Raw genomic sequence first — 13,654 nt, 5'->3', positions numbered from 1 at the left:
CGACAGGCATGAACTGAACTAAACTCGGGAGAAGATGGAGGAAAAGAAAAAGGCTTCCCAGAGGCAATGGTCATCAAATTCACGTAGGTCTGTGTCAAGAAACAATACATCCGAGCCCAGAGCGGTGGCCTAGTGCTTGAAGTCCTCGCTTTGAACATGCCAGGATCCCATATGGGCGCCAGTTCTAATCCTGGCAGCTCCACTTCCCTTCCCACTCCCTGCTTGTGGCCTCAGAAGGCAGTTGAGGACGGCCCAAAGCCTTGGGACCCTGCACCCGCGTGAGAGACCCGGAAGAGGTTCCCAACTTCAGATCGGCTCAGCTCCAGCCACTGCAATCACTTGGGGAGTGAATCATCGGACGGAAGATCTTCCTCTCTGTCTCTCCTCCTCTCTGTATATCTGACTTTGCAATAAAAATAAGTCTTTAAATAAATTTTAAAAAAAGAAACAATGCATCTGGAATGGTTAGTAAACCATTTGGTTAGTTACTGGGAACTAGGACCCAGCCTGCCTCCCCAGGGTTATACAACTGGGCAGTAGCACCTTGAATGCCGCATTAGAGCATCAGATCTCTCCCTCCCACAGCAGCAGCTGACTTCAAGGAGGACACTCAGTCTGCTGAATGCATTTATTACCAAAAGATATATATACACCTTTACATATATACCCAAATACATATTTGAAAGAGCTACAGAGATAGGGGGAGTCATAGGTCTTCTATTCACTGCTCCTTTTGGGGCTGTGCCCAGGTAAAGTCAGGAGCTTCATCTGGATCTTCCATGTGGGTGCCAAGAGCCCAATTACTTGAGTTATCTGTCACTGCTTTTCCCAGGCCCTGAGCAGGGAGGCAGATTAGGAGTAATCAGAAAACCAACTGGTGTCCACATGGGATGCAGAGGTCCCAGGCAGGGGCTCTACCTGCTACAGTGGCACTACCTATAATTACTAAAAGTGTTAGGTTTACAGGTAAATTGCTACTCTAACAGTCTCATTTATTTTAGTACTATTAGCCTCCTCTAGGTAATCACCATGTTGAAATAAAGCATCATCCACTACTCGTAAATATTCACAAGGCACTAAAAGCATGAAACAAAGGTAATAAAAGTTCTCGGGTAGTCTAATCATTTCCTCGGGACAGAGAATAACACAGGATTAAGACCATGGATGGACTTTCTTATTATTTTTTTCAATCACCATGAAAGACACAGTGAGAAGTCCATGTCTGATTCATTCCCCAAATGCCCACACAGCCAGCATTTTGGACTGGACCAGGCAAAAACCAGGAACCCGGAACTCCATTCAGGGCTCTTACATGGACAGCGAGGGCCCAGGCACATGGACCATCACCCATCACCTTCCAGGAAGCCTGCGTGGCAAGCCGAGTAGCTGGTGTCTCAAGCCGTGGCCTGATAGTGCCATAACACAGTCCCTCTGGATGGGCTTTAGCGGCCCTTGTGAACCTCCTAACACTGCACATGAAAGGCACTGTCAGGGTGGGTGCGATGACACAGCAAGCTAAGCCACCTTTGGGATAATGGCCCCCGCTTGTGGAGAGTTCAAGTTCCAGCTACTCCACTTCCCTTCAGCTTCCTACAAATGCATCCTGGAAGGCAGTGAAACAGCTCAAGGGTTTGAGGGCCCTGTCACCCCACAGGGGAGATGAAGGTAGCACACCAGGTACCTGCCTTCAGCTTGGCCCACCCCTGGTTATTGCAGGGCATTTGGAGAATGAACCATAATATGGACTTATCAGGGGCCAGTATTGCAACTTAGCCAGCCATGCCACTGGCCACCACGTCAACATCTGGAGTAAGGGTTCAAGACTAGGCTGCTTCACTTCCAATCCAGCTCCCTGCTAATGTGCCTAAGAAAACAGCAGGGGCTGGCCTAGTACTCGGACCCTTGCTACCCACGCGAGACACCGGGATGGAGCTCTGGGCTTCTGGCTTCAGCCTGGATCTTCCCTGGTCACTGTATCCATTTGGGAAGTGAACTAGCAGCTCGCACGTTCTCTCTATCAAATAAATCAATTAAAATGTTAAGTCTGTGAATTCAGCCTTTCAAGTAGATGAAAACCAAATTTTTCAAAAAGTCCTTTTTTAAAAAAAGCCTCATTAAAGAGTCAGAAAACAGCTCAACAGCTCTGAGAGAAGGCAATAAAAGAAATGAAAACTACTCACCTACTCTCTCTGCAAGTACCAGAGCAGCAACAAACAGCCAGTCTCCTCTGGTTTCACCACCTGCTTTTTTCCTGGCCAAGGAGCCGGTTTGCAGGCTTCTTTTGAAAATAAACATTCAGGGCCTGCAGCAATGGCCTAGCAGCTAAAGTCCTCGCCTTGAACAAGCCAGGATCCCATATGGACACCAGTTCTAATCCCGGCAGCTCCAATTTCCATCCAGCTCCCTGCTTGTGGCCTGGGAAGGCAGACAAGGATGGCCCAAAGCCTTGGGACCCTGCACCCGTGTGGGAGACCCGGAGGGGCTCCTGGTTCCTGGCTTCGGATCAGCGCAGTACCAGCCGTTGCGGTCACTTGGGGAGTGAATCATCAGGCAGAAGATCTTTCTCTTTCTGTCCTCCTTCCTCTATATCTGACTTGTCAATAAAAATCAATCAATCAATAAATAAAAAATAAGGCAAACCCCCCTCTGAATGCAATGGGGATATTTACAGCCTACATTTATTAAAAAGAAAAGAAAAATTCAGAAGTGAGAAGATCCCACCAGAAATGCATTGAGTATGGTTGCCTGACCACTCGGTCAGCTCATGCAGGCCGCGGATAACCACCTACAAGAAGCCTGTACAGAAACAACCAACCACCACAGGTAGAGGAGAAAAACGCTTTGGAAAAGTCGCAACTCCTCCTAAACCTGCTCACCCTCTCTGGAAACTTCCAATCCTCCCCGGATGAGCGCCAGTTTGTTTTCATCGAGCAGAAAACACTCAGCACTACTAAAAGTTAACTCAGCCGGCCGTTCAAGACCACCCACAACAGGTTTCACACATTCTTTCCAATTCTAAACACATTCCTCCACGTGCTTTGCCGACTGGCACAAGGATCTCCCTTTAGGAAGCACCATCAGTCAAGTCATTAATGAAACATTTAGTTTCTCCTAAAGCACACACTCCAAAACTGGCGGTCGAAAGCGCCACAGAAATGACGTTCCAACCTAAGAAGCTGGCAATACGGACAGCCTCGGGAGGCAATTAGAGGGGTCTTAGCCCTGCCCCAATGCCAGGAGCACGACCAGGGCCTGCCAGTTTCTGGAGGCTTCAGCGTTCGGTCTACTCTATAGAGTAGGGATGAAAACCACTACAAAAAGTGACACATACAAAGAGGCTCGTGCATTTCCCACCTAGGAGCAACACACGCTCCCGAGAGCAGCAGGCTGACCTGGACATGCTTCAGCGCCGGTTTCCCGCTACCCCAAAGGCCGGCCCTGGGGGCACCCGGCTCCTCCGACCTCCACCTCAGCTGTCTTCCCGACCCCGGCTCCAGCACCTGGGAAGCTCGGGGGCGACCATTCAGGACGTTCGACCCGTGTTGGAGCGATGCTCGGCCGAAACCCTTACCCAACACACGCAACCGCTCCAATCCCGCGCCAGCCGCCACCCTCCCCATGGGCGTCAGGCTGGTTTCTCCGGCCCGGCTCCTGTCACTCACCAGCCCGGCCCGGACAGCAGACGCCCACGGCTCCCGACGGGAGCTGGGGCCCCTGGGCCTCCAGGTTTCGGCCCGCTCCTCCTGGCAGGCAGCACAGGTGGCTGAGACCCGCAGCAGCGGCCCCGCACCGGCCGCACGGTCCAGCTCTCGGCGCTGCCCACTGGGTACGGATCAACAACAAGATGGCGGCCAGCCGAGGGGGCGGGGGCCGGGCGTCATAGTAACCAAGAAGGCAAAGAACCCGCCCCCCGCTGAGGATATCCCCAATCAACAGTCTCTTTGCCCTATGCCTGGGAAAATGCTTCCCGCTGACAGGTCGGTTGGCCTGTCAGTCAGAAACTCCCTCTCCAGACCCGTGCCGAACGCCCGAGGCACGTGACTGTGACGGCACGAGTTAGCGCACGCGCGCGATTCCCAGAGTTGGCCGCGGGTCTTCAGCTGGCGACTCAAAGGCCGTAGCGCCCTTGGCTTACCTGCGTGCGTGTCGGCCGTGCGGAACTGGCCGCATCTTCTCGTACAAACACATACCAAGTTGGGGACTGTCCCCAATGTGCTTTTTTTTTTTTTTTTTACAAACACAGACACACACGGAAATGTCTGCCATATGCCGTGTGTGTTTGTTTCTTTTCCCTGAAGGGGGCTGCACATGAGGATATGAGAAGTCACGCCACCTCTTGGAGTGGAGGCACTGGGTCTTGTACCTGTCCTGCTGACCTCTTCCTGGCGTCTTCTTCGCCTTTCCCCTTCACCCGACAGAGGTGCCGAGGTGCCATGTTTCCTGTTGTCCCACCCTTTATCTGCCGAGCATTCAGTCTTCTCAGAAGCCGGGGCACACCAGTGGGAAGTCCTGCTTCTCCGCCCTCGAGCATCTAGTCGTGAGCAGATCCTCTGACCTGTCTCCAAGCCACACTGTGAGGCGCAGGAAGTTGCTCACCCAGCGGCTTGACTTTATAGTGAATGTACCTCACACAGTCACACCACCTGAGGCCACACCCACCTCCCCCCCACCCCGTAGCTGAGACCTGTGAGTCTGCCGCCTGCCTTAGTTACTTGCCCCATCTGTAAAATGAGGACCAACGATGAGCTTCTCAGGAATGGAGAATAAACGAGAAAGGAATCCTTATGTGAGGGAGGCAGAAATCAGTGAGAAAGGGTCCTAAGGAAAACAAACTGGAACTAAAACAGACATGTAGCAGCTTCAGGGCATTTTACACCACAAAGCAAAACCCAATGACTTTATTGGTGGTCCCAGCTCCTCCCCACTCCCCACCAGTCCTCTCTGCCAAGAAGGCAGCCCAGCTTGATAACATCATTGTGTAGTAAAACGCTTGGGAGGAATTTCACCTGTTTCACACCCAGCAAACCTTTCATCCAGGCAGCCAGGTTGGAGGGGAAGAGGATTAGTGGAAAGACCTGAACCCCACAGGCTTAGCCATCCCAGGCAGAACGCAGCCTGCTTTCAGCTGTCAATTGTTGGCCAAGATGCCTGCCGGACATGCTAGGTAGGTGTATTCTCTTCATCAAGCATTATCACCATCTGTTAACCTAGTCCAAATGGGCATGCTCTCTCAGGTCTGTTTTGACAGATGCCCGTCCTCACTAAACTTTGCTACCTTACTTACCATTTCTGTCTGTCTCTTTCTAAGATTCTTATGAACAGATAAGGACCTGTGTCCCAGGTAGCTGCATGTAATGCGTAAAGCCGGCTAAGTACCCAAGCACATGCAGCCACTTTCTAGGACTGCCTGCTTCCAGGTGGCAGTCCCTGAAGTCTGCACTAGCACCTGTCCTTAGATGGGAGCCGCCATGAAGAGCATTTTCCCCACGGAGGACACTGGAGTCCCTCCGTGCCCAGAGATGTTCAGGCTGCAGACCTACAGAGGAGGAATATTGAGACAGCCTGGGGGTACCCCTGCAGAGGAGCAGTCACCTAACAGCAAGTTTCCTGGAGATTTGGTAGCAACCTGAGACTTGATGCCAGGCTGGACACAGGGAGGGGACCAGCACTGTGCCCAACAGGTCTGCCCTCCTCTAGGGTACCACAGGCCAGCTTGGCTCAGCATACAGTCAAGTGCAGAGGAAGCAGGGGAAACCCCTCAGAAAGAGGCTCAAAGCCTCTGACCTGTCGATCCCAACAGGTCCAGAAAGCTACAGAGTTCTCAAGTCTTCCCTTACCTCAACTGAGAGGAAAACCAAAACCAAAAACAAAACAAAGCAACAACAACAAAAAAATTCCTGTTTCCCCCAAAGAAATACCTGGGTAGGTTTTTGGCAGAGTGGGCCATCCGCATCCCAGGATGGTACACCTGGGTTCAAATTCCAGCCACTCAGCTTCCCATCCAGCTTCCTAATAAAGTACATCCAGGAAGGTAACAGATGGTGGCTCACATGTTCAGGCCCCTGCCACACACATGGGAGACCAAGATGGACCTCCAGACTCCAGGTTCTGACTAACTCAACCCCAGCTGTTGCAGGTATGTGGGCAAATGAACCAGCCAACGAAAAGCTATTCCCCCATCAATCTCTCCGTTTGTCTCTCCTGCCTCTGAAATTAAATGAAAATTAATTTTTTGGGCCCAGCGCGGTGGCCTAGTGGCTAAAGTCCTCGCCTTGAACGTGCCAGGATATCAGATGGGTGTCAGCTCTAATCCCGGCAGCCCCACTTCCCATCCAGCTCCCTGCTTGTGGCCTGGGAAAGCAGTTGAGGATGACCCAAATACTTGGGACCCTGCACCCGTGTGGGAGACCTGGAGGAAGTTCCTGGCTCCTGGCTTCAGATTGGCACAGCACTGGCAGTTGCGGTCACTTGGGAAGTGAATCATCGGATGGAAGATCTTCCTCTCTGTCTCTCCTCCTCTATATCTGATTTTGCAATAAAAATTAATAAATCTTTAAAAAATTTTTAAAAGAAAATGAATTTGTCAAGTTTGTGGGAAAATGGAATTAAAAAGTAAGTTTATTTAAAACACACACACACAGTGTGCTCCCCTTAAAAGGAGCAAGAAACAGGTGACCTCTGAAGGAAAAAGTGAACCAGAGACACCAGCACAAGGCTTTTTTTTTTTTTTTTTTTTTTGAAAGGCAGATGTACAGAGAGAAAGATCTTCCACCTGCTGACTCACTCCCAACCAATGCTGATCCAAAACCCAGGAACCAAGAACTTCTTCTGTGTCTCCCACATGGGTATAGGGTTCCAAGGCTCTGGGCTGTCCTCCACTGCTTTCCCAGACCATAGCAGGGAGCTGGATTGGAAGTGGAGCAATACGGAATGCTGGTGCTTGCAGACCAAGGATTAGCCAGTTGACCAATTGTGCCAGCCCTGGTGCAATGCCTTCTTATAGCAGAAATCACCTGCTTCTCCCTGGGATGTGCCCAAAGGAAATGCTCCAAGTGAGAACAAGGGAGTGCAAATCTCAGCCTTTCTTGCACAGATGAGTGACAGGGTCAGGACTTTTCTGTCAGTAATTTTGTTTATTATTGAATTAACTGAGAAACAAAGCCCATGATCAAGGGAGAAAGAAATTCTGCCTTCCCGCCTGGAGTGAAGCAGCTGCTTGTCTTCAGAGCCAGCGCTGGGGTCCAGGACGTGTGTTGAACAGGTGATCTTGGCCTGTCCCCAAACCCAGACAACAAAGAGAAAAGGAGGATCCTGCTGGCCTCAGCAGGACTGGCTTCCTCCCCTGAGGGGACATCCCAGGACCCTAGATGGGATACCACTTCTCCACCTGCACTGGGATTCATCCTATCCTCCCCACTCCTTTCAGCAGATCAACTTCAGTCTGACCCTCCAAAACTGGATCCCCGCTCCCTAGGCAAATGGCAGATTATTCTGTCACGGTTCACTTGTGTCACACTAGTGACATTAATCACTACTGGAGGCCTCTCCCCTGACCACCATCTCCCCTCCCACCACAGGCAAGACCAGATCTGATCAAGATGTTTGGCAAAGTTTGACCGAAGGGGGTGTAGCAGTGAGTGCAGACCCCATTCAGGAAAAAGTAGGTGGCAGTTGCCATGTGATAGGAGGAAATCCCAAGATGAGGAGAGAATCCACACCCAAAAAGGGGACTTACGGGAGTCTTGTGCTCTGCCATCAAAATGCCGCTAAAGAGAAGAGTGAGAGCAGGTGACTAGCAGAGTCCCACCCCTCCCCACTCCACCCTGACCCAGCAAGGAAAAGGGGGTGGGGCAGGGAAGTGCTCTGGAGCAGACGCAGTGCCCCCTGGCTGGCATGGGGAGTTGACAAACCAAGCTCATGACGCTGCTTGGTGCCTGGGGCAGCTCCATCTTTGATGCCTCTGCAAACCCCTTGAAGGACCCCTCGGCTGCCTGGATGCTGGGAAAGAGGAGGAATAAGAGTATAGGAGAAGGCTCCAACCCCAGAGTGGCGCTCCCAGCCACGGAAGCAAGTCAAAGAGACAGACCTGTTTAGCAACATGGCCCGTGCTGGTTTGCTGGGTGCCTGTAGCCTCTGGGTCAACCTAAAATGCCAACAGGAGGGACCAACCCTTGAGGGCAGCAAGCCTGTAGGTTCCACCAGCCAGCACTATTCATTTGTCTCACGAAGACCTAGACCCACGAAGGATGAAGGGTCTCTAGGAGCAAGGTAGGCTTCAAGTGGAGGACAGGGATCAGTGCTCCATGCATGCCTTGAGCCCAGAGTCACCCCCCTCCACTGGACTTTGCCATCAGTGGGAGCTACTTCTTCCCAGGGTCTCTCAGATTCTAATTGGAAGGTTTCTGGAGGGAAGGTCCTCCTCAGTATCAGTTTTGTGTGCCCACCAACATGGGCATTTTCATGGCATCTTGGGTGAAGCCAGATAAAAGCAGGGGGTGCAAGAATAGGAGCCCTACCCTTGGAGAAGCTTTTTAAAGAACCAGCTCAGAGCCAAGATGACAAGGACGCCAGTCCCCGTCAGCACTGCCACAAACCAGGCCTCTGGTTTCCAGAAGACCTCTGTGCCCGTCACAAGCAGGGGTGTTATCGTTGAGGGTACCTGAAATGAGGGACACAGCCTCACCATTGCCCTGGCAGAAGCCTGGCTGTCCTATACCCCAGGATCATTCTTGCATATTGTCAGGCTCTCTGCACGCAGCTCTCTGCAACACCTTCCCCATTGTTCCACAGGGAACACTTGGGTCTCCCCACTCATCCTCCAGCATCTTCTCTTCCACCCACCCCTAACCACACGCCCCTCACTGTGGTTGTGTGGGTGCTGGTAGCCCCTGTACTGGCCCTCCAGGGCAGCAGATGCACAATAACAGTGGCAGTGGTGCTGAGATGGGGGGTAGAGGGACCCGCATCAGCCACCCGGATCAGCAGCTCATAGGTTTGGGGTTGCTCCGGCCAGGGGAGCCCCAGGAGGGGGCCACTGTGCATGAGGACGGCCCCTTGCAGGCTGAATTGGTTCTGGCTGTTCCCTGAAAGCAGAGTAACAACAGAAAGGTTCCTTAGCTGGCCTTGACCTGACCTTTGCCCAAAGCCTTGCGTGGGTGCCTCCTGTGCCAGGGCCCCACCTTTAACAATGCTGTAGGAGAAAGCCAGGCGCTGTGGCTCCTGGGGGATGTGGCATGACATCTTTGTCACCTCCATGCTCTGGCCCAGGAGAGTGTAGACAGTGACCTCCTGAAAGGGGGGCTCGCACTCAGGCAGGTGGTCATTCACATCCTAGAGTAAGGAGGCCAAGTTAGGCCTGGGTGCAGTCCATACCCTAGACCCACAGGCCAGCCCAGGGACTTTCTCCCCCATCCTCCACCCATCCCAACAGCCAGAGCCTGAGGTGTACTGCCCACTGTGCCCTCCAGCCAATCAGTGGGAGAAACTGAGAAAAGCAGAAAGCCAGATGGCAGGTGATTTGAATGCTTGGCTTTCCCAGTCCTTCTAAGACCCAGTGACCTCAACCACGATGGTAATGGTACAGGAGCCTGAGCGGTGATGGGTGGGGTCCTGGTCTTGGCCATGGTCAATCAGTAGGACAACCAGCCTGTGTAACTTCTGCTGCTCATAGTCCAGATGTCCCAGCAGCTGTACCTCCCCTGGAAGAGGCAGGAGGGGAGGGGCGGTGAGGGTGTGGGAGGAGACACAGCCTCAGTCTACAGAGCCCGCCCTCCAAACCAGCCCCTGAGTGGCAGTACCACTGAGACGATCCACAGCAAAGGTGGCAGGGCCCCCAGAGGCGTAGTACTCAATGCTGTTGTATGGGTGATCCAGATCTGTGCCAACCACGGAGCCCAGCAGCGTGTGGGGCCCTGCATCCTCCCGAACACGGAATGTCTGTGGTGCGCAGGCTGGGGAGAACTCATTGACCAGTGTCACCATCACCAGGACTGGCACCTCAGCTGGGGGTCATGTGATAGTCAAAACTCCGGCCTGGGGTGTCCAGTCCTGCCTTGGGCGTCTGAGGAGGGGAAGGGGAAGGGGAGGGAATTGTGGACAAGAGCCCACCCCTGCTGGGAGACTGGAAAAGATTGTCCAGGAGTATGAACTGGAGATAATTCTGCTCCATTGAAGGGGATAGGGGGAGAGATGTCCTGCACAGACAGGAATTGGTGGGGGGAAAGCCCTGTCCTGGGCATGGTCACTCACTGGTCATTTGAGGCTGACCACCATCAAGCACCAGGATGGAGGCTGCATGCTGCAAGCAGGCCCCAGGAGCATCACAGTCCAGTGTGGTGTTCACCTGACCAGATTGGTCAGAGAGTGAGTCCCGATCAGGGACTACCCTGACTCTTTTCCAGGCCCTTCCCACAACCACCATAAATTCCCTCCCCCAGATTCTTGGTCCAACCCCAAGCACCCTGTGAGTGGCCCTGGGAGCAGGGGGCTGGGTACCTCCAAGACCCTGTCTCGAAGCTGAAGGCTGGCCTGGCTGAGAGGGCTGTGGGACCATAGCTGGTAGTCAAGGAGGGTGTCAGCAGCATCCGGGTCAGCACAGAATAGGGTGTTCAGCGGGGTGCCCACAGGCGTGGTCTCAGGGATCTGAGTGCTGGAAGGGGAGGGCAGGTGGGTGGCAAGGTGGGGGTGTCTGGCCCAACCCCCACCCCCAAGCTTGCCCCAGCACTCACACCAGGAGCGCAGGGAGGCAGCGTGGGGGCCAGCGGTTGGCTGCCTGCACGATCACTGTGAGCTCTAGCTCAGCACCAGCCTGGGGTTGCAACTGCTCAAAGGCCTTTACCTGCAGCCTGCTGACCGCTGCGCCTTGGGCAGGAGCCAATTCCAAAGGCGCGGTGGTCCGGATCACACCATCAACTTGGCAAGATGGGAGGCCAGAACACAGAGTTAATTCAGCCCCACCTCTGGCTCAGACCCAATCCCAACCACCCATTTCCACTGGAGGAAGGGAGAGACCACTCATGCCCCCTCTTCCTGCACCCAAGCCAGGTGCAGGAGACTAGTAGGTAACAAGGGTCACCCCAGGGCTGGCCGTTGAGGCACCTCAGTACCCGAACTCCCTTGCTCCTCACCAGGTCCAATGGAGTAGAATGTGCTGGGCACGGGGGAGACGATTTCGTAGCGTACATTGGAGGAGCCCTGGGCTTGGACGCGAAACACTTCTGTCCCAGGACCCAAGGAGTCAGGAACAGTGATATTCTGGGCCTGCTGCCTGGATGGAAATGAGGACACCGGCTCATGCGGATGGTGCTCCTCCCCTAGGGCCTCATTCCTTCAGTGGGGGTGAGGGTGGGGGGAGTTGGGAGACCTAGTATTCCTGCTGCCCTGGGGCCAGGGCCCTGTCTCCCACAGTTCTGCATAGGAGAACCTTACAGGAAGGAGACTTGGCTGGAGGGAGCCGGCAAGACCTTCACCATCACCATTCCTTGGCAACTTTGGCCTCGCCTAAGCGACACTGAGATCCGCAGCTGGAAGACCTGTGGGGCACACAGCACAGGGAAGAACGGCAGGGCCTGGCCTCCTGCACATTTGTGTTCAGTTCTCCCTGAAATGTCAACCTTACAAGGAACCCCCAGGGTCCCTCATCCCTGGGCCCTGTCACTCTGCTGACAAGTATTCCTGGGAGCCCTGCACTTTTGGGCCGTGAGTCCTGCTGTAAGGTTGCCAATAGCCCTGGAAAGAGAGCGAGGAGTCATTGATCGTGGGAATTACTGTCCTCGAGTGGCCCAGAGCCAGGGACTGAGAGGTGGAAGTTCTTGAACGCAGACTTCTCCAACCCCCAGACTCCATTCAGGACTTCCTTTTCAAGTATGACAGCCCTAAGTACTCTCCTTCTTAGGACGGGGTCTGTGAGATCTTAGACTCAGGGACCCCTCGACTTTCACAAACTCCAGGTGGGGGGGGGGTACAGGCATGAGAGGTCGTATTTGTTGAGGAAGCCAAGAACAAACTTTCAGAAGATGGCAGTGCTACAAAGCCATGGATACCCTGCACCCAGGCCTTGGTACTGTGTTACGCTTACCTTTTGTGCCTGGCCTTTGAGGCCCTGGGCTGGTGCCTGCAGCCAACCCTGATCATTAATGGAGAAAGGTGCAGGGAAGTGTGGAGGGTCCTGGGAGCTGACGATGCTCATCTGACAACACAGAGATGTGGGGTAAATTGGAGAAAGAAGATCTCCACCTTGAAGATGTCCCCTACAGGAACAGCCATCCATGGTTCTCTCCAAGCCCTCATGGACTTCAGAGGCTCAGCCATGTACTACAGAATCCCTCTGCAGGCTGGGCCTGGCCAGGCAGGGCCCTTCATTCTGTTTCCCACTGCACAACTCACCTGGGCTCCCTGGAGCTCCAGGCCTGGGAGCAGCACAGTGTAGAGGCGGGCCCCAGGTGGGACAGTCTCTAACACCTGGATGACTTCCCCAGCTGGACAGAGAGGAGGGTAGGAAGAATCTGTGAAGGGCCATGCCAACCCTGTCCCCTTGTTTGCTGTCCCCATTCTCCACCCCTGCCAGGCCTCACCTGGGCTGGCAAACCGGCCAACACACCGGATCCGACTGGGATCCCGCAGCACATCCACAGAGAGTGGCCCCTGGGTTACCACGTTGCCACAGGTGAACTGCAGCTGCAGCTCGTAGTGGTTCACCTCCAGGGCATCCAGCCGAGCCGAGCTGCTCAAGGTCACCTGGAGTGGGTGGGTGGGCAGTGCCACATGGGGTCTAGGCTCTGTCTCCTCCTCCTCCTAACACATCTGGCTTTGGGAATCTCTGGTCTGGCCTTTGTGCCCCCAGCTGTCCCAGTGCCACTTGCCTTGCCCACATAGCTCCCCTGCCACCTGGTCAGACTGGGTCGGTTGAAGAAGGTGGTAGGCGGCTGCACGCTGAGCAACTCCAGACTGGCCGTGGGTGCAGAGCAGTTGAAGGAGAAGGGCTGCAGAACGGTGCCAGGACCCTGGGTCTCAGAGACATTTATGAACCAGGGCAGGCTGTAAAGATCTGTGGGAAAGCAGACAGTTCAAGATTGTAAGCACCACGCATAGGAAGCCATCAATGAACCCCTCTGACTTAGACCTGACCATAACCGGGGCCAAGCCGCCACAACCCTTCCTTACTCACTTTCTGCTTCTGACAGTTGACAGAGAAAGAGTAAAGAGGTGAAACAGCCAAAAATAAAGAATGAGGATCAAGGGTTCAGACCCCATCTCTCCCCCTGCTCTCCTCCCCAGCCCCTGGTCCTCCATGGCACCTTGTCTGAGAAGGGTCAAGACTTCAAGGAAAACTTGGTGTTCCCTCACCCACCAGTTCCTCACCAGAGACAATCAGAGCCAAAATGAGCACCAGGAGCCTGAGAAGCCCCATGCTGGCCTAAGCCCACAGACAGTATACGAGGCTGTTGGTCAGGCCTGCCCCGTTGCCAGGTTGCCAGGTAAGTTGCTCAAACACAGCTGGGCCTCCCAGGGCTTCCAGATCCCAGCTCCACCCAACCCTGATGCAGAGAGCTCCAGTCCCTGCAGGCTTACAGAGCCTGGAGAATCCCATTTTCCACACTCCTCTCGCGATTCCCTTTCCTGACCACAACCCTAAGGGGATGTAGGAGGATACAGC

At 54.0% G+C, this 13,654-nt stretch overlaps 2 protein-coding genes across 6 annotated transcripts in view; both read right to left on the bottom strand.

Annotated features, from left to right (window-relative positions):
- Nucleotides 1–4,497, bottom strand: part of IP6K1 (inositol hexakisphosphate kinase 1) — a 35,512-nt gene extending 31,015 nt beyond the window's left edge. For 2 of the 5 annotated variants that reach the window (XM_058678868.1, XM_058678867.1), the window contains exon 1: nucleotides 3,663–3,871. The gene's annotated coding sequence lies outside the window, so the exon portion shown is untranslated. Of the gene's footprint in view, nucleotides 1–3,662; nucleotides 3,873–4,363 lie in introns of those variants that run through there. The other 3 variants (XM_058678866.1, XM_058678869.1, XM_004581470.3) reach the window with 3 other exon arrangements.
- Nucleotides 4,498–7,154: 2,657 nt separating this feature from the next.
- CDHR4 (cadherin related family member 4) lies at nucleotides 7,155–13,529 on the bottom strand. Its single transcript, XM_004581472.2, has 19 exons — nucleotides 13,360–13,529; nucleotides 12,861–13,045; nucleotides 12,573–12,735; nucleotides 12,385–12,476; nucleotides 12,077–12,187; nucleotides 11,428–11,531; nucleotides 11,127–11,266; nucleotides 10,728–10,911; nucleotides 10,495–10,648; nucleotides 10,249–10,342; nucleotides 9,798–10,001; nucleotides 9,559–9,698; nucleotides 9,180–9,330; nucleotides 8,863–9,083; nucleotides 8,517–8,659; nucleotides 8,087–8,143; nucleotides 7,911–7,998; nucleotides 7,736–7,766; nucleotides 7,155–7,278 (listed from the first exon to the last, which is right to left on the bottom strand). Exons 1-19 carry the CDS (start codon nucleotides 13,406–13,408, stop codon nucleotides 7,223–7,225), a joined length of 2,367 nt encoding a protein of 788 aa, XP_004581529.2. The 5' UTR covers nucleotides 13,409–13,529; the 3' UTR covers nucleotides 7,155–7,222.
- Nucleotides 13,530–13,654: the final 125 nt, after the last annotated feature.

This window comes from Ochotona princeps, chromosome 21 (genome assembly GCF_030435755.1).
Source record: "Ochotona princeps isolate mOchPri1 chromosome 21, mOchPri1.hap1, whole genome shotgun sequence".
NCBI lineage: Eukaryota > Metazoa > Chordata > Mammalia > Lagomorpha > Ochotonidae > Ochotona > Ochotona princeps.
This window is presented reverse-complemented; position numbering and strand designations above follow the sequence as displayed.

Coding starts and splice junctions, on each gene's coding strand:
- CDHR4 (XM_004581472.2), bottom strand. CDS start 13,408: ATGGGGCTTCTCAGGCTCCTGGTGCTCATTTTGGCTCTGATTGTCTCT. Junction 12,736..12,860: donor AGGGGAGCTATGTGGGCAAG/GCAAGTGGCACT, acceptor CACCCACTCCAG/GTGACCTTGAGCAGCTCGGC. Junction 10,912..11,126: donor ATTCTACTCCATTGGACCTG/GTGAGGAGCAAG, acceptor CATCTTGCCAAG/TTGATGGTGTGATCCGGACC.